This window comes from Sparus aurata, chromosome 11 (assembly GCF_900880675.1).
Source record: "Sparus aurata chromosome 11, fSpaAur1.1, whole genome shotgun sequence".
In the NCBI taxonomy this organism is placed as follows: Eukaryota; Metazoa; Chordata; class Actinopteri; order Spariformes; family Sparidae; genus Sparus; species Sparus aurata.
Genome location: NC_044197.1, coordinates 16,904,094 through 16,923,571, shown reverse-complemented (window position 1 = coordinate 16,923,571; position 19,478 = coordinate 16,904,094). Strand labels below are relative to the sequence as shown.

General features: G+C 40.9%; 2 protein-coding genes across 8 annotated transcripts in view; one reads left to right on the top strand and one right to left on the bottom strand.

Moving 5' to 3' along the window:
• The window catches only part of usp13 (ubiquitin specific peptidase 13), a 39,516-nt gene extending 26,750 nt beyond the window's left edge, over positions 1–12,766 (top strand). For all 4 annotated transcript variants that reach the window (XM_030433002.1, XM_030433001.1, XM_030433000.1 and 1 more), the window contains exons 18-21: positions 1,626–1,795; positions 3,573–3,762; positions 9,072–9,156; positions 9,530–12,766. In XM_030433002.1, coding sequence (XP_030288862.1) covers positions 1,626–1,795; positions 3,573–3,762; positions 9,072–9,156; positions 9,530–9,626 — 542 coding nt within the window. In that variant the 3' untranslated portion in view covers positions 9,627–12,766. The remainder of the gene's footprint in view (positions 1–1,625; positions 1,796–3,572; positions 3,763–9,071; positions 9,157–9,529) is intronic.
• Positions 12,767–12,820: 54 nt separating this feature from the next.
• Positions 12,821–19,478, bottom strand: part of pex5la (peroxisomal biogenesis factor 5-like a) — a 103,972-nt gene continuing 97,314 nt past the window's right edge. For all 4 annotated transcript variants that reach the window (XM_030433005.1, XM_030433007.1, XM_030433006.1 and 1 more), the window contains one exon: positions 12,821–19,022. In XM_030433005.1, coding sequence (XP_030288865.1) covers positions 18,821–19,022 — 202 coding nt within the window. In that variant the 3' untranslated portion in view covers positions 12,821–18,820. The remainder of the gene's footprint in view (positions 19,023–19,478) is intronic.

Here is a 19,478-nt window from a genome sequence, read left to right as displayed (position 1 = left end):
GCATCTCTTTGTGTACCGCAGGTGTTTATCTCAGCACGCCATCGCCAGAAAGTTTGCCAGAGCTGACTTTTCTCTCTTACAGAGCCTCTCAGCAGTGGAGACGTTCCCCCGGGGTGATGACTTGCGTCACTTTTATTTCCCAGGTTGGCTGTAAAGGGCCTCTACAGTGGAGGGAAATTAGAGCAGCTCCCTGCCTGTTAGTTTTTAAATGGGCCTAATGTATCTGCAAAATTGGCTCCATTCAAGCTCAATAACAACAGTAAAACGGTCCGTTGCTGCCTGCTGCACAAATGTTACTTCATCTGCCTCCTCCGCATTTGTTAAGTCTCATTACTTTCCCATTAGCATCAAAACTATCTAAACTTTTCACTTCATCATTGTTAAAGGCGGCGCCACGGGACATTTCTTTGAGGTGAACCTTAAAAAAGTAAACTAATGGATTACTGCACACGCAATGAAGGAATTATCTATTCTAATTCATTTCATTGAATCTGTTAAACCTGAATATGAACCTTTTTAAACAGAATGAACTTTTAAAATATCTTAATAAAAGCTGTAATGACATCGGTCAGAGTTTATGTTTAAAAGTTTAATAATTACAACCAATCTGATAATAATTTAACGCAACGTGCACACATGCAACGTTCAGTCACGTCTCAGTTGTTCGCCTGCACGACAATTGCATTCAACTGTGGGATGGGCAATCTAAAGGACACGAGACAAGGAGGCCGAGATAGAAACGGTGGAGGGGGGGATAAGTGGTGTGAATTTTCATTTATGGCGAGGGCGGTAATGAAGGCTCTGTTTATGGCCAACAGTGGAGTCATTACAGTAGGAGTGTCCTTGTTTGCGGGTTGAGGGTCATTTTACTCTCATCTGAATCTGTTGAAAGTGCACAAAGCATTGCATACCACTTAGAAATACATTGTTCTTAGATGTATTCTTTGCTGAGGAGCCTTCCTAAATTTGATTTTAAGTTAATGCAGTGTTCCTCCTGAACAGCAGTTACATGAGAGATCAGTGTTTCACCTTTCCAAATGTTTTATGATGCTTCATCCTTATAAAGAGTCGTTGATTTATGAGCATCCCAAAGATGAAAATGTAGGCAATAGATATTTTACTTTTAGTTCACAGTACTCATCCTGACTTTAACGTGATTATGCCACTGGGTGCATTTGGGTCAACCCGAGTTGCATGTGTGTGTTTGTATGAGGTGGATGTTTAGATGTGTGTTTTATATCTGTGCCTGTGCTCTCAGTGTTTACATTTTACATTTACCTATCAAGCAATCCCCCGCATCCTGTCCAACTTAGAGAAATACATTTATGTGCAACATTTTCATATCAGACCTTCATCAGGCCAGTAGTCATAGAGTAATAGAGAAGGCATCTTAAATAGAGGCATCTCTTTTTAACAAGCTATTTGCCTAATTATGCAAATAAATGTATTTGTGCAAGTTAAACATTGTGCAGGAGTTTTCTTACAACTCTCCTACACACCGTGTACCTCTTAATTGTCAAATGACCAACAGTCATGCAGGATCTTTCTTACCTCTGACAGAAATCCATTTGTTTTGGTTGGGAGATACAGCCTCTCATCAGTCTTGTCTCCCTCATTTTCCTCAGACTTTGCAGAACCTCTCACTCTACCCTCAATGATAGATCCTGGTCCCTCCACCAGCGACAGTCCCATGGGTGCCACCCCGCTGGGCAGCTCGCCCCCTGAGGAGAGCATCGCCATCCTCACTTCTATGGGCTTCCCCCGCAATCACAGCATCCAAGCACTCAAAGCTACGGTCAGTCTTCTGCCCACTCCGTTCATGTTTGCACTTTGTGTACTAATACGTTTGTTTTTTTTGATTAGCTGGCAACTAGACTTCTTTTCCAGGCATATTTTCTTTTTCTACTATTGTGTTTTCTGCCAGCAGATGATTCGAATGAGTCTTAATCCCCAACGTTTCACACAAAGATTGGTCTGTTCATTGTTTATTTATGCAAACACCTTGGGTCTTACATCTTTTCCTGAGACTAAAATCCTCTGCTGCACATAAAGTAATGTGTTATGCTTGTGATGCAGGGATTTGTTTAGAAAGACCAGAGACGGATCAGTAGATAATGTGTAGGCGATGACTGAATGGAAAAAGGAAAGAGCACCTCTTATAGGAAGTCAGACCTCTGTAGGTTAGGCTCATGTATTAGTCTGTGGCTCACATAGACCATAAAAAGTTATTCCGAGAACAAAAGAAAATCTGCGGACAAAGAACCACCCACACGGTTTGATGAGTGACCGCCTGACAAGGCAGAAAAAAAGGTGACTGTTGTCAATAGAAACAAATCGTTACAAGTTCATGATGCAACAGAAAGTTGGTGTTAAGTGAGGTGGTGCTGAAAAGAGGGCAGAGGAAGGGTGAGATGACAAAATCCAAGCTCTGTCAGTCATAAATGGGCTTGGCTGGCCCACTTGTTTGCTTTCCAAACTGCAAATTTAATAGGTCCTACATGTCAGAGTGATTAAAGATGTCTGCTCTACATGGTGTTTACAAATAGTCCCAGCAGCACATGGATGCAGTCGCTAACGCAGCCCTTCAGGTCTAGGAGCAGGATCTGCCTCAGTGACATGCCGGGCCATTTAATCAGCACATTTCATGAATACTTATTAAATGCACAGCAGTGTTTTTTTAATATGAATCAAAGGGAAGGCAGCTGCAGCGGTTTCATTAGCTCCCCTGTTTTGAAATGGCCCCTTCTTCTCACGTTTCATGTTTCAGACTGCCCCCCTCAGCAAAAATAGTCCAGCAGACAGTTATTAAGACACAGAAATAGACACTAGACTTTCTTGTTTACCGGCCCCAATGCCATCAAAGTGAAGTGGAAAAAAAAGTAAACACATATTCCTCATGATGGGGGACGGAGGTGTGAAGCAGAGTGGGGTCTCATGGCTGGTTTATTATTAGCTCAGAATTAGCAGCAGGTTTTTTTTTTTTTTCTCCCCAACCTCAGTGGCCTAACTGGAAAGACAGAATAAGCTTGTAGTTTTACTTTGCCAACCAAGACTCACATTCTCCCGGAATCACACCTCTATTCTGGATTAAAAGCAAAACATCCTCAGGGGGGAATTCAATGCAGATGGATGCCTGCCACCTCCCAGAGAAATGATTGCTCAATGTTAACATTTTCAGCACTGCTATTCTCTGTTAGAGGAGCGACCTGAAAGATACACCAACGAGGGAATGAGAGAGAAAAAACAAGCATATGAACATTTGCTATCCTCAGCCCTGGTTTTATCCTTTTACGCATTGTGTCTGTAGACCACACGTATTTTATGTGCTAAAATGTCCTGTTAATACCAGACTTTTTAAAGAAAGTGCCGTCACTAACATATTATACATCAGTTGCTCTGCAGCAGAGGTATTTCTTAGCAAACAGTGCATGTTTAAAACTGTTTTCTGAACGGGCTAGAACCTAAAATATGATTCCAACAATAAAAAGGTTGTGCATCATGAATTCTACATTTGCGCCACTGACTTATCTATAAGTGGACTCGTGCTAACTTAAGTACAATTGTTGTTTCAGAACAATAATCTCGAGCGAGCACTCGACTGGATCTTCACCCACCCGGAGGAGGAGGAGAGCGACGCCCTCTCGGACATGGCTGACACGGAGCCCAACGACAACGCGTTCTCCAACGCAAACTCACACAGCGACTCCACGCTGTCCCCAGACAGAGACACGACAGGCCCGCGGGTCAAAGACGGACCAGGACGTGAGTGACTACATGCCATTTCTCTCTCTCTCTCTCTCTTCTATCTGCCCAAGTCACAGTTTCATAATACAGTATATTACTTTTTAAAAGAAATGTAATTTGACAGTAAAATTAAGGGTAATCTGCCTCCTGGAAACACCCTTTATCAGCTCCAATTAAGGTCAGATGCTGACAGTCAGCGCACTCCTGTGCTGCTGGGCACTGACCTGCACTGCCAGATTAACTTTAGGCAAAGTAGCTTCAAAAAACGTGATTCAGGAGCTTTTTAACTCCTCACACTCCTCACAAGTAATACATACAATATAACATGCATTTATATACAGTACTTGCATACCAATGGTGTTTAAATGACAAGCACATAACATCGTGGGTGAAAATCAATAACTCCAGTAGCAATGCAGTCATTCTGGCTTTTCATCATTTTGAATGAATTCTCTGCACTAACAGCATTTTATGAACTGCCCTTGCCACAAGACGAACCTGTTAACTAGTCATCATAATAAACAGTGTGCTCCTGCAGCAAGTGGAGCTGAATGTTTGATCTTTTTAGTTAGTTTTAGTTAGTGGGCTGTGCTCGCCAGCCCACTATGGACACCTCTATAGCAGAGCTATAGGTGTCCATAGTGGGCTGCGACAAATTTCCCATAAGGAATGAATGGGACGAGGTCAAAAAACTCGCAAATCTGCGATGTTTTTCAAACATCTCCTGCTCGGGCATACGTTCACGTGGAAACACCATTCCAGCTTTAAAATGTAGGCACAAGTCCTGAGTATTTTTGTCGTATTTGAACGTTTTTCCTACGATGTGTAGTTTTTGAACTGTGACCCTTGAATGGCGGTGAGTGATTTTGGAGAAATTCAGGGTTTTCAATGAGTGTGTATGGCGGAATGTTCGTGCAGCACAGTGGAGAGGACCAACTGACAGAGTGAGGGAAATTCAAAAATTCGCTCCGAGATTTTCTCTTTCCGTGACGATCCTGGGCACAAATTAGGCTCAAAAACAGTGATACTTTCCAGAGTTGTAGCCACACTTGTCTTCTTTCTCCCAATGTGTCCACTTTATCGGTAGGATTTACGGTTTTTGAATTATCGACCGCTAACCGACAAGAGTAGCTCTGAAATGCTCCATTTACTCCAATGTAAATCGGGAGAAGGATTTCCAAAACTGCACTCTTTTTTAACTCGCTGCCATTTCCACATTTCTGAAGCTAGGACCACAAAACTTAATGAGTGTGTTCTTTAAGGCCTTTCTGGCTCAATCATGAAAAAAAATTGTTGATATCATGTAAGATTTTGACCAAATAGCACTAGTTTGACGTCCTAGATGTGAGGCAGAAATTGCTCTCAAATCAGCTCCCTCACAGGCCGTTGCTACGGCCCTTGCCAACGGTCACCTAGCAACCAAAAACAGCTGGGCCAAGAGAGAGAGTGACAGACAGACAGACACTAGACACACATCAGACAGACAGACAGACAGACAGACACACAGGAGACACACATCAGACAGACAGAAAGACAGACAGGAGACACACATCAGACAGACAGACGGACAGACAGACAGAGCGACATGTAGACACACACACAGAGCTGCTTAAGCGTGCTCTCACATGCACACAGACGCACACACACAGTATATTTCCCAGCATTGAAACGACATTAAACAATTATTTTTTCACTCATTCAATGTGCGGCTTGATCGGACTCTGTATGCTATAATTCAGTTCTCTAGAATATTAATCTTTCGCGTCGTAAGACGCGAACAGCTGCGAGACACTTCCCATAAGGAATGAATGGGATGAGGTCAAAAAACTCGCAAATCTGCGATGTTTTTCAAACATCTCCTGCTCTGGCATACATTCAGGTAGAAACACCATTCCAGCTTTAAAATGTAGGCACAGGTCTTGAGTATTTTTGTTTCATTTGAACTTTTTTCCTATGATGTGTAGTTTTTGAACTGTGATCCTTGAACGATGGTGAGTGATTTTGGAGAAATTCTGGGTTTTCAATGATTGTGTATGGGGCAATGTTCGTGCAGCAGAGTGGAGAGGGCCAACTGACTCCGTCACAGTCCGTTGCTACGGCCCCTGCCAACTGTCACCTAGCAACCGAAATCAGCTGGGCAAAGAGAGAGAGTGACAGACAGACAGACAGACAGACAGGAGACATACATCAGACAGACAGACAGACAGGAGACACACATCGGACAGACAGACAGACAGGAGACACACATGAGACAGACAGACAGACAGAGAGACATGTACACACACACACACACACAGCCATGCTTAAGCTTGCACTCACATACATGCAAACGCACACACACAGTATATTTCCCAACATTTAAACTACATTTTATGATTATTTTTTCGCTCATTAAATGTGCGGCTCGATCATACTGGGGTTGCTATTATTCAGCTTTACGAAATATCTATTTTACGCGACGTAACAAATTTCCCATAAGGAATGAATGGGACGAGGTCAAAAAAGTCGCAAATCTGCGACATTTTTCAAACATCTCCTGCTCGGGCATACGTTCACGTGGAAACACCATTCCAGCTTTAAAATGTAGGCACAAGTCCTGAGTATTTAAGTTGTATTTGAACTTTTTTCCTATGTTGTGTAGTTTTTGAACTGTGATCCTTGAATGAAGGTGAGTGATTTTGGAAAAATTCAGGGTTTTCAATGATTGTGTATGGCGGAATGTTCGTGCAGCAGCGTGGAGAGGGCCAACTGACAGAGTGAGAGAGACTCAAAAATTTGCTCCGAAATTTTCTCTTTCCGTGACGATCCTGACCACAAATTGGGCTCAAAAACAGTGATATTTCCCAGAGTTGTAGCCACACTTGTCTTCTTTCTCCCAATGTGTCTACTTTATCGGTAGGATTTACGGTTTTTAAATTATCGACCGCTAACCGACAAGAGTAGCTCTGAAATGCTCCATTTACTCCAATGTAAATCGGGAGAAGGATTTCCAAAACTGCACGCTTTTTTAACTCGCTGCCATTTCCACATTTCTGAAGCTAGGACCACAAAACTTAATGAGTGTGTTCTTTAAGGCCTTTCTGGCTCGATCGTGAAAAAAAATTGTCGATATCATGTAAGATTTTGACCAAATAGCACTAGTTTGACGTCCTAGATGTGAGGCAGAAATTGCTCTCAAATCAGCTCCCTCACAGGCCGTTGCTACGGCCCTTGCCAACAGTCACCTAGCAACCAAAAACAGCTGGGCCAAGAGAGAGAGTGACAGACAGACAGACACTAGACACACATCAGACAGACAGACAGACACACAGGAGACACACATCAGACAGACAGACAGACAGGAGACACAAATCAGACAGACAGATGGACAGACAGACACAGCGACATGTAGACACACACACAGAGCTGCTTAAGCGTGCTCTCACATGCACACAGACGCACACACACAGTATATTTCCCAGCTTTTAAACTACATTAAACGATCATTTTTTCACTCATTCAATGTGCGGCTTGATCGGACTCTGTATGCTATGAATTCAGTTTTCTAGAATATTAATCTTTCGCGTCGTAAGACGCGAACAGCTGCGAGACACTTCCCATAAGGAATGAATGGGATGAGGTCAAAAAACTCGCAAATCTGCGATGTTTTTCAAACATCTCCTGCTCTGGCATACATTCAGCTAGAAACACCATTCCAGCTTTAAAATGTAGGCACAGGTCTTGGGTATTTTTGTTGTATTTGAACTTTTTTCCTATGATGTGTAGTTTTTGAACTGTGATCCTTGAACGATGGTGAGTGATTTTGGAGAAATTCTGGGTTTTCAATGATTGTGTATGGGGGAATGTTCGTGCAGCAGAGTGGAGAGGGCCAACTGACTCCGTCACAGTCTGTTGCTACGGCCCCTGCCAACTGTCACCTAGCAACCGAAATCAGCTGGGCAAAGAGAGAGAGTGACAGACAGACAGACAGACAGACAGGAGACATACATCAGACAGACAGACAGACAGGAGACACACATCGGACAGACAGACAGACAGGAGACACACATGAGACAGACAGACAGACAGAGAGACATGTACACACACACACACACACACAGCCATGCTTAAGCTTGCACTCACATACATGCAAACGCACACACACAGTATATTTCCCAACATTTAAACTACATTTTATGATTATTTTTTCGCTCATTAAATGTGCGGCTCGATCATACTGGGGTTGCTATTATTCAGCTTTACGAAATAACTATTTTACGCGACGTAAGTCGCGAAAAACTGCGATAAATTTCCCATAAGGAATGAATGGGGCGAGGTCAAAACAGTCGCAAATCTGCGTATGTGTATGGCGGAATGTTCGTGCAGCAGAGTGGAGAGGGCCAACTGACAGAGTGAGAGGGATCCAAAAATTTGCTCAGAAATTTTCTCTTTCCATGGATCCTGGCCACAAATTAGGCTCAAAAACAGTGATATTTTCCAGAGTTGTAGCCACACTTGTCTTCTTTCTCCCAGTGTGTCTACTTTATCGGTAGGATTTACTGTTTTTGAATTATCGACCGCTAACCAACAAGAGTAGCTCTGAAATGCTCCTTTTACTCCAATGTAAATCGGGAGGAGGAATCTCAAATCTGCACCCTTTTTTTAACTCGCTGCCATTTCCACATTTCTGAAGCTAGGACCACAAAACTTGATGTGTGTGTTTCTTAAGGCCTTTCCCGCTTGATGGTGAGGAAACTTTGCTGATGCCATGTTTGCTTTTTCGTCACGGGGCAAAGCGCACAGCCCACTCTCGCGATTTCCCGGCGGGGAATTGTCTAGTTTCATATGCCATGCTTTATCTGTAATATGTAGGCATTGACATCAGTGACTGTTGACTTTATCTTAATAGTTTACAGCTCTGTGGAGGCTGTAAAAGAGCTTGAATCTATGCTGATGAATCCCTGTTGTTTACATATCCATCTACTTGTGTTGTTAAAAATATCGGTGTATTGGTTCTGAATATTTGAAACTGTTTCAATACTCATTTTTCATCAATACAATTGTCCCAGCTGCGCGTTCTCGCCTTCTCCTCTCCCGGTCAGTGAGGCCGACCTCTCACTCTTCTGACAATTGTCAGATGTAAATTAACGTGGATAATGTTGTCTTTTGACCCTGAGTGTCAATCCTCCCTAGTGGTATTGAACATGGTATCTAATACAAATATTTTTCAAAGTTCCAAATTCCAGTGTCATGACACTGTTACAAGGATGGCAATGGGCCTGGAAGTTGTGAAACATTAATGTTTGTTTTAGCATGTTCATTATGTGACTTGATGTTTCCTTTTTCAGGTTATGAGCTCTTTGCTTTCATCAGCCACATGGGAGCATCCACAATGTCTGGACATTATGTTTGTCACATCAAAAAGGAAGGAAGGTGAGTGCACTCATTGTCTCTGCTACATATTTATCCAGCTCATTGTGGTAGAAAACTGACAGTATATTGATGATAATGATGAGAGACATCCTGTTAATGTTCTGCTGCTATTTTGCATGCAATTTATCTTAGAAAATAGATGTTCTAAAGCAATTCCATTATTATTGTGTTTTTATTCTGAAGTCTGAAAAGTCTGAAAATAAATAATTCAAAATCACAGGGACAGTCGGTTTTTTTAGACTGAATGGAAAAAATAAATTGACCCATTTCATCTGTCCTCATAACAGTCAGTTCTGAAAGAAATGATCCTTTGCAAGCATTTTGCAGTGCAAAAAAAAAAAAAAAGATTAACACATTTTCTGTCTTCCTGTAGGTGGGTGATCTACAACGACCACAAAGTGTGTTTGTCAGAAAGGCCTCCAAAAGACTTGGGCTACATCTACTTTTACCATCGACTGTCGAGCAGTTAAAGTTACCCGCCCCCCTTCACCACGCAACCTTTTAAAGAACCGCAGTCGTTCACCCCGAAGACTGGGAGACAACTTTAATAACAGCCACAGCGGAAACGATGGAAATAACCTCTCAGACCAGCTGCTCGCCTTAACGTGATGTCATTCAGCGAGCAACCAGGAACTCTGGTCAGAAGGGGAAAGCAATGTGCTTTTTGTGCATTTTTGTTCTGTCATGCTTTAAATGTATATTTCAGTGTTCATGTTTAAGAAAAGACATTTTCTTGACACAGTGGAGGTACAGAGGGATTGTGTGCAATTTCCCCTTTCTGGAGTGCTCTGTACAGAAATTAATGTCACATATCAGATCTCATTGTTCCTCCTCTATGCCTTCAGCTACTGTGCCAGGATTTTCACACTGGTACGTTTTTATAATTGTATATGAAAATGGGAGAGCTTCACTGCCAGCCCTCTGAAACTGCAACAACAAACAAGAAATAACTGTGCTGCTGCTGGTGGCTTTGCGTTTTACATTAATATACAAATGCGTCTTTTCATCTGGGGGCAAATGAAAGGACTACAAGAATTAAAAGAGAAAAAAATTACACATACTGTATGCAAGTTTCAGTCCGAAGGAGAGCACCGGTAAGGCCATGATTAGGTGTTAACTTGCCCCAGTTTCACCCAGAGACGACAAGTTTGTAGATTTTTAAGTTTAACTTTCTGAGGTACACTGGCTGAGTTATCAAGATAAGTATTTTCCTTCCCTGAAAGCACTTTTCATTAAAACATGTTCGTGTTTTGCACCTGGTGCAGTTGAAGTGGACTTTATATCCACAAGCCGTAAACAATTGAATGTGATATCTTAAATTTAAGCTTGCGTACTGCTGAGCGAGTAAATCTTTAAAGTGGCCATTAGTCAATGAAGAGATTGTTGCTCGCTTAAAGATCCTCACTGCACATGCAAGTTATATCCTCAATCCCTCAGTGAACTTCCTTTGTTAATAATGTCACAAAATATTCTCATTGTAGGCGAAACTCTCCGCTGCAGCCGGTCCAGTTTGCTTCCTTTATCACGTTGACAGATTCAGTCTTTGACCCAAAAGTTAAAATTAAAGTTCTCGTCGACCTGTTGCCACTTTTTTAGCGGTCAGTAAGATCCGTTATGCATCACGTCTAAAGCAATACATGCACCACAACCAAATCTTCTCCTCGCCTACTACTTGATGAAAGCTGTACGGTGAAACAGACGTGTTGCAGTGCTGAATGTATGACTTCATGGTGCTCACTGCAACCAAAACCTCCTGTTCAGCTTCAACACTCAGAAACCACAGTGAACGTAGAAACTGGCCCTCTGCTGTTAAGTCACTGTGACCTCATGCTGGATTATCCATCGACGCTGTACTCTTCAACAACATCTCAATATTATGGTTCATATACTCTATCTACTTCAGACTTGTAAGCAACATGGAACTGGACTTGAATCTGTATTATCACAACGTGTTGGTTATCTGAGTGGCACGAACTCTTAATTCCAGTTTGGTGAAACTCATTCACTCGATGCTGAAAAAACACTTTCAGAGTGTTTAGGTGTTCTGCAAATGTTGACACCTTCTTAACATTTCCATTTGCCAGAATAAATGTTAGCTAAGTGTGTTTCTGCAAAACCACAGATGAGCTGGATGTTTCTCCATGCTGCAATTTTAAGTCTGTTCAGGCACAAATACCGCCGCCCCGATCACAGATGAAAATCATCTGACATCCAGTGAAAAATAGGTTTTAGTCACCAGAAAAAATCCCTGTCTGCATGTGTCCTTAAAAATCGTTTGCTTTTTACGTAACAGAAACAGATCGAAAGACTCCTCGCTGATCTTCAAAATAACCACGGGTGTGACACAAACAGAGATCGGCCGTTTGGCAGCCTTGTTGGCTTTATAACTCCACGTTCTGATGCTAATATGCACTTTACGTGAAGGCGATGTGCCACGTTCGGTACAAATGTCAACCTTGGACGCATCTGTGGTTTACAGAAATGTTTCCCGCTAACATTATATCCTGGCAACTGGGCTAGATTTCGAAGGCCCTACCTCTCATATTCAAGGGGAGGGTCAATCCTCTGACAGTGAAATTACATTTCTTGCGAGGTTTGAAAGGAAAAAAGCAGAAATATTTTACTGCATACCTATTAAAAAACTAGAGTGAAGAGAACAGAGTGAAGGAATGTGATGGTCTTTCAACAATGCCTTCGATAAAGTCACAGTAATGTCTTTCCCTGAGGGCTCAGAAAATCTTGATGGAAGCTTTCAGATAAATATCCATTGTACAGAAATGCTCCATCTTTCAGTGGTGCCCCCCTTTAACAACACTGTGCCTAGACTTTCACTGAGCTGTATTATATCTCGACCTCTCAACTTCATCAGATACTGCTTGAGAAACTGCTGCAGTGCTCATTGTCTATGCAGCGGTGAATTCTTAAAGGTCTCTCTATGCAAGTCTTGTGTTTCTGCCCGTTCATCCTATTAAAAGGTTTTTTTCTTTGTCAGAATCAAAACATGTCCTCCCGTCAATCCCTGGTCCAGACACAGCATTTCTGCTCCTCATTGTCAGTTGCTAAATAACGTTCAGTCATTAATGTCTTCAGATATTCATTTTATTTCTCAGCACCTTTTGTCCCCTGACATCCTCCAGATTATCGTCTTTGTATTTTTGTCTTTCTGTTCTAGCTTTCCCTCCAGCTTGGTCTCTTCCGTTCCTTTTTCTCTACGTTGTTAATGGTTCAATTTGTCACAAAGAAGCTTTTTCACTGTCCGCATGTGCACTAGACGCTGACATGTAGTCATTTGGATTGTACAATTGTACCTTTGTGAGTTTTATTCTTTTTTTTTCATTTAACTAAATGTCAAAAAAGGTTCTTCACCTGTTTTTACTCTGATGCCTTTTTTTTGCAAACAAGTTTGTGCCAATTCTGTAGGTTTCATTACATAGTTCACCTGAAGGGATTATTATAAGTTGACTTTTGTAATGTTTGCATTTATCAAGATATGGCTTAGGTGCACGTGAATAGAGTAATGACAGTATACTCAATGGCACTGTTTACTTAAGAGGTTTGGATAATTTAATAAACTACACCTTTGTTGAGACTCGGCTTCCTTGAGACTGAACCTGAAAGTTCAAGTGTGACTTTTTCTTCGAGAAAAAATAAAGACACAAAAGCATAGAATATATAACAACAGTTTATTTTAAAAGATTACTTTCATATTGTACGTTTCAAAGGTGCTAATGCTTTCCTTGTGATTATACAGGGAGAGTAATATGCATTATAGTAGGTGTTTCAATAAATTAATTACTGGATATAAAGTATATAATTTCTAAGTTCATTCGTCAAAATATCTTTTTATTCATATATGACTGATGCATCGATAAATAAACCAAAACAAATTGCCTTTTATACACGTTGAATTAAAGGAATGAGGAAAGAAATGTGCACAGCATGTACTGATAACCTGCATGAACCCCAAAAAATCATGCTGTTAATAACATTTTATAAACGGTTTGAGAACTTTAGATTATTTAACATACATATTAATTGTTATTACCAGATGATGGGCTGATGAGACGTGACACGCCTATAAACTAAAAGTGCGATTGGTGGAAAAGTAGATTGTTCAACAGGAGACTGTTTGAGCCTTTCATGGGAAGTTTCAGTCAGAACCATCAATAAGATGCATAAATACAGACAAAATATATCAATATAACCATGAAACACACCGTTTAAGGGTAATATTAAAGTACATTTTAAGCACTTTAAGATTCCTACACCAACATTACCTGGAATCTCAAAGCCTTCATGGTCAAATCTAAATGACAATAAATATGATTGTGACGAATAAAGTTTGCAGAATTTGTTTACACCCAGCGTGATCACTTTTTAACACAAGTTCGCATTAGAGTACTTGTAAATTAAGTACTTGCTTATTTTGACACTAGGAGGCGACAAACAAATGTATCAACGGAATCGTTTCATTTAAAATATTAAAAGATTTAAGGACGCCAGATCATGTTGGGAATGGTACCTCTTTTAACGATAGTATTCATTTTATATATTTAATTTATATTCCAATCTTGAAAATATAATGGTTAATATCAAGCATTTTCCGAGTTTTCAAGACTTTGAACGAACCCTGACCACTGGAAAAAAGATCAATAAATATTCTGAAAATCACTTTTTGTGAGAATTCATAAAAATAAGCAGAGTTTTGGATTATTTCACACAGTATTTCATGGTTATATGTACTGTATGTCTGTGTTTATTCCTAATTCATTATGATTGTTTCTTAATTCCTTTTCTATTCAGGCAAATGTTGACATCTTACGTTGCCATATATACAGAGTTTTGAGCCAAACTGTGTAAAATTGGTACTTAACTTGTTAATATCATAGAATTACCTGGTATCTGTTTTAGCCTTAGACATTAAACTCCACATCTGTTAACACATGTAACCAGAGCTAATGAAGATGGAATGCTTTACAGTAAATAACATTAAATAACCAGTTTAATGTAGCTTTACCAATGTGTGCGTAACAATTTATTGATGTATTGTTGAACATGATCAACGCTGAAAAGCAGTCCTCAAAGATGGCTTTATAGGCCGGGGTTACTGAAAGGGTTACCAGTACATTTTGTAGTAAATCATAATTACAAAATTTCTACACCATTTATCTATAATTAGTCGGTTGTAGCAGTGTGTAAGCTCAAGTATCTCATTTCTCTGCTCGAGCTCTGCACACTCGCTACTTCTATGCAAGAAAAAGCGTCTTGTGTAGAATATATACTGAGTATGTACACCACTTGTTGTCAAGGTTACAGATTTTAAAAGTGCATTGTAGAAATATTGCAAGGAAACTTCGTGATATATTTCAGTTTTTTTTTTCCCTTTCTTTCATGTTTATACATTAGTGGGAGAGAAAGAAAGCACTTCCATGTTTTTCGTGCATACAAATGAAAATAGCATTCAAAAAAAATGTGAAAGAAGAAGAGTGGAGGATCTAGCATGCGATCAACCTCGATCTGTTCCTCAGGAGCATGCGTTAAGCTAGGTCAGTTCACCTGAGAAGGTTCAGTAGTAGGTAGGTTCTACAAAAACAAAAAACTCACCAGGCATCCTATGTCAATGCGCTGCACAATGATGAACACAGTAACATTTAGATTTTTAAGCCAGCAAATTTAAGGTCTCTTTAAAAAAATAAGTTCTTCATTTTTAACACAACTACAGTATCTTGAAATGCAAAAAGCGAAGGCCTACAACCTCATAAGAAAACTAGAGTTGATCTGGAAATCACGATTTAACATCATGGTTTGAGTTTCTACAGTTTACTGTTGACACAAAAGACAGCTGGGAGGACCAGGGACAGAGTATGTCTTTAACATTTAAAAATGGAGGGATACTGGCCTGAAGAATGACTCCTGTGTGTCTCTCATCGATACCTCAGGGAACTATAAAAGAAAAAACTGGGTGTATTGAAAGAAATGTGATGGAATCTTGTCTCGGGTGTGCTGAGACTGATACAGATGAAATGCCCAGATGTGTTTCTAGCCAGCAGGATTAGCACATACACCAGTCTGTAAGTGACAGAGGTGGATAGAAATACTTGGCTGAAACAGATGTAGCTGTCACTACACTGTGAGGCTGAACTGAGACTCAATAGTTGCTCTCCATGACAATGCTAACAGGCTTATGTTAAGCATATATGTTAAATATTGTTACCATCTTAGTTCAGGGTGTGAGCTAGCTAGCATTGCTAAGCAGCCCTGAACACAATATATTGCGTAGACTGATGAAATTGTTAATAACTTTACATGTACTCAGTTGAAAATTTGGATTTGGACCTGATGTGCCACAAGTGAAATATCAGGGGATGGTTACAGCAGTTTTTGGGTTATCGCATTACTGTAATCTCATTACATTTGTCTGTAATGCAGTAGTAACACATTACTGATCTGAAATTTAGTAATCAGATTACAGTTTCAAATCAAACAACGGTGTCACTTTTGTTCGGCTGACTGGCTTGTGATATTCTTAACTGGCAATTACGTGACAACGCATCTCATGAATCTTTTTGGAGTAATGCAAACTTAAGAGGAGAAGGAGTAGTATATCAAATTCCTTTCTACAGGGAGTAAATCAGTTATATTATTTACTGCTGTAACAAGTAATGTGCAATACATTGAGTAACAACTCCAACACTGCCTTCCAGTATTTAATGTATATTTTATCCTGAGCCCCTTCTCAGGATACCAGATTTCATGGCAATCCATCCAATTGTTGAGAGGAAATCCCTGTAAAACAAAACAATGAACCACTTGGTGTCAGAGGATCATGAAAGATTGATCATCTGGGGACCACGAATGTCTAAAGTATTGGACCTAAGGAACAACATGTCCAACTATAAAACTGTGCATGGCTTAAAATAACTGATTTAGTAATTCAGTCATAATCAACTATTCAGCAGGATAACAGATAAGCAACCGGATATCATTAGTTAGTTATTTTTGTTAATTATCATAATAAAATCTCTCAGAGGGCGAATATATTTGTGCATCCATCTCTGCACTGGCCTCATTGCTGTTGTCATTGTGCAGTCCACTGTCAGCCGCCCTCTGCTGCAGATTGTCAGTGGCACGCACATATGTGCTGTGTCTCACCGGGTTCTTCTGCTTCCTTGATCTATTAAACATCACCCTCGGCCATCGGGACTGTGCCAACAATTTTGAAGAATCCAACTGTGGTAGCTACTCATCTGTTTCAGCCTGAAATATCATCCTACCCGCTACATTTAAAGCACCAGTGGATAACATATGAATGTGACTGGTTCAACAACCGTTTTGTGGTTGAGCAGGTGCTCTTTGTTAGGAAAGTAAATTTCTGGAATCTCAGTCCCAACTTGTCAAAAAGTAATGCTATGGGATGGCGGCCGACCCGTCCTCCAATCGCAAAGCCTCAGATTTAGACGAAAAAAGAAAAAAGGGTTTTCTTCTCAAAGTGCATCTGAGGTGAGTTTCAAAGTGGACAAATGCAGCGAACCGTTGAAATAAAACATGTATCTGATAGCGAAGCTTGATGTATGACGGTGACTTCGGTGAGGTCAAAGACACATCGCTCCACCGCAGGATTATAAAACATGAAGGCTGCACTTTAGGTGGACGCTGTTGTGTGTGTGTGTGTGTATTTTTCAGAGTCACTGACTGACCAGAACACTTGTTTTTGTTCTCCACCAGTGTCCTAATGAAACACTCCTTCTTACACAGACCATGACATCAAAGCTGTACAGTTTGGAAGATGAATGGCTCTCTAACTGGTCTCTGCTCTGCACTGATAGCATTCTTTCAAAGCACAGAATCACCACTTCCTTTTGGGTCCGCTGAGGCAGACGGGGACAAACTGACAATTCAGGATGGCAACATAAAACATGACCTTTTGCATAGGATCTGAGAATAAAAACCCACTTTCTACAGCACAGCCAGACTGTCGACACGCCTGTTAGACACCAAGGTGCTGAGCCATACAGTACTGCAGATTATCTATCATTTACTGCGTCACACGGTGAGGAACATGGCGTCTTCACTTCACAGAGTGACTTTCAAAATAGCAACACCGACACAAGAGAAGCTGCTTCTGAGGTGAATTATCTGCAATAACTGACTCCTTAAAAATCATGTGCTTTGTGGACGCATGACAGCTTAATGGTTTGTCTCATCAGGATGCGAATTTAAGTTTGCAGATGGTAGAACCGACAGCACTCCGACCCCAGCTCACAGAAATACTTAAATCATGCATAATGGCCGAGGCAAACTGTTTTAATGAAATGTTTGAGCTTGGTTGCCTGTGGAGGTGCCGCAGAGATACAAATGACTGCACCAGGAAAGGACCCCGAGCTCTCTCGGGTCTTGGGCTTGCAGCTCTTCAATCTGCAATGTTTTTATACTGTATTGAAATTAATACAGTCAGCGAGAAGATGCAGCGGTGGACTCAGGATGTTTGAGGGGCAGGTGCAGAAAACCAAAAACGCTCCGCACATCAACTTGCGTACATCAAATGTGAGGGCTAATAAAGTCGTCCCGGAGCTTTAAATAAGAAAGCTATTTTTAGATCTGTCACAACTTAAGTCATGTGAGAAAGTTTGTAAGTTTCACACTCATGCAGGTTTTACAAACCACTGTTTGTGCCCGGCTTTTGTTTGCATTTCACCAACCAGTCAGCATAAAGGGAAGCAGAGAGAAGATTGGAGCCAAGAACAAATGAAACAAAAATTAACCCAACAAAAACAAAAATTAATGGCTCAGAAATCTTTCAAGTTCAGAAGACAGCAGTCGTTTAAAGAAATCAAAACCAGTCTGAAATGGCTTAGTGTTTTTGTGTTGCCATAAAAATAGTGTAAATAAATATTGTTGTTCGCATGCATTGGAGTAAGGCTTTACAACCTGGCTTGCACATTCCACTTGGGTTGAGGAAGTTATCTGTTCGTCTGAAGTGCAAAAAGGGAAAACTTCTTAAAGTATGTTAATTTTAAACGAGGATCCATTTATGAAAATGCTTATTCATGCAGTATCATTATTCTCCGTTCAAAGAGGATGAAAACAAGCCAGGAACAGAATTTGGAGTTCCAGGTCATATGGTGCAGTCTTTATCGTTTGCTCACTAAATCCATCCTTGAGGGTGAGACAGTCTCGAGTCTTTGAAAGTAATTGGATAACGAAACCTTTTTTTTTCCTCAAGACCTCGTCTTTTCTCCGAGAACGGCATGTGAGAGGGTTCCTCTGTGAGTTTCTCAAACTGTCTGTCGGCCTGTCTCTCCTGGCTTAGCTCTGTTCCACTGGATGAGTCAGTTTTTAATTGATGTGTTCTCTAAGGCATTGCTCGTACAATCTTTGCCCGTCCTTGTGCTCTTCAGGGAAATCACAAATTGCAGTGCAAATCCATCACAAAGCCGTCACTTGCAAGAACCTGTCGTCAGAACTGCTCCGAAGTACTTGGTGCGAAAAAATATAACAACTTTGACGACTGTAGTCAATTTTGACGTGCATAAAAACCACACTGTTGTCTCAAACATCAGATCCGATCCATTCTGATGTGTGCACTTTGGGCTTTTGGCTGTTGGGTAGAAATCAAAGAGTATAAGTGAAGGGGGGAGATGCTACTGTCACTACCTCCCATTCCTTAAATGTCTAGGTTGAAGGCCCGCATAAGAAGATCCAGATCACCAATATTTGCAGCCTGGAAGAGTTCGGGCTGGTCCAACATGGATAAAGCTATCCTCAGAGCCGCCCAGATGTTTCCAGACATCACCTGGTGCGACTGCTGGCGACTCCGGCTTTTCCTCTGAAGGCTCAGGGCTGTCAGGAAGTTACTGGCCGCCTCTCTGTGGAAAGAAAACAATAACAGGAATAGATACCAGTTTGGCTTACGGAAACTTGCATGAGTTGATCCAGCTCAAGCCTAACACACCCATGGTACACCCAAACTGATTTCAATTATTTGGACCGATTAGACATCCTCGGTGTAAACCCACCATGACGTCAGTTGTTGGTTTGAGCTACCATTCTGTAGCCTTGAGTCTGGCTTTATGGCCGTCGCCATCTTGGGTTTCTTGGAGCCAGAAATGACCATACAGCTGAGGAGGATGCTGATTGGATGTGACTGACACAGCCACAGCCTGAACTATTGTCTATTGTACTGTAAATGGGACCATCATTTACAAAATGAAGAACATGCTGTATTAAAGTCTCAAAACTAGCGATTAAGACCATAAAGTTTTTAATGAGGTAAAAGACAGAAGCACGTCCATTTTCTCATTAGCTTACATACAATCTGACCT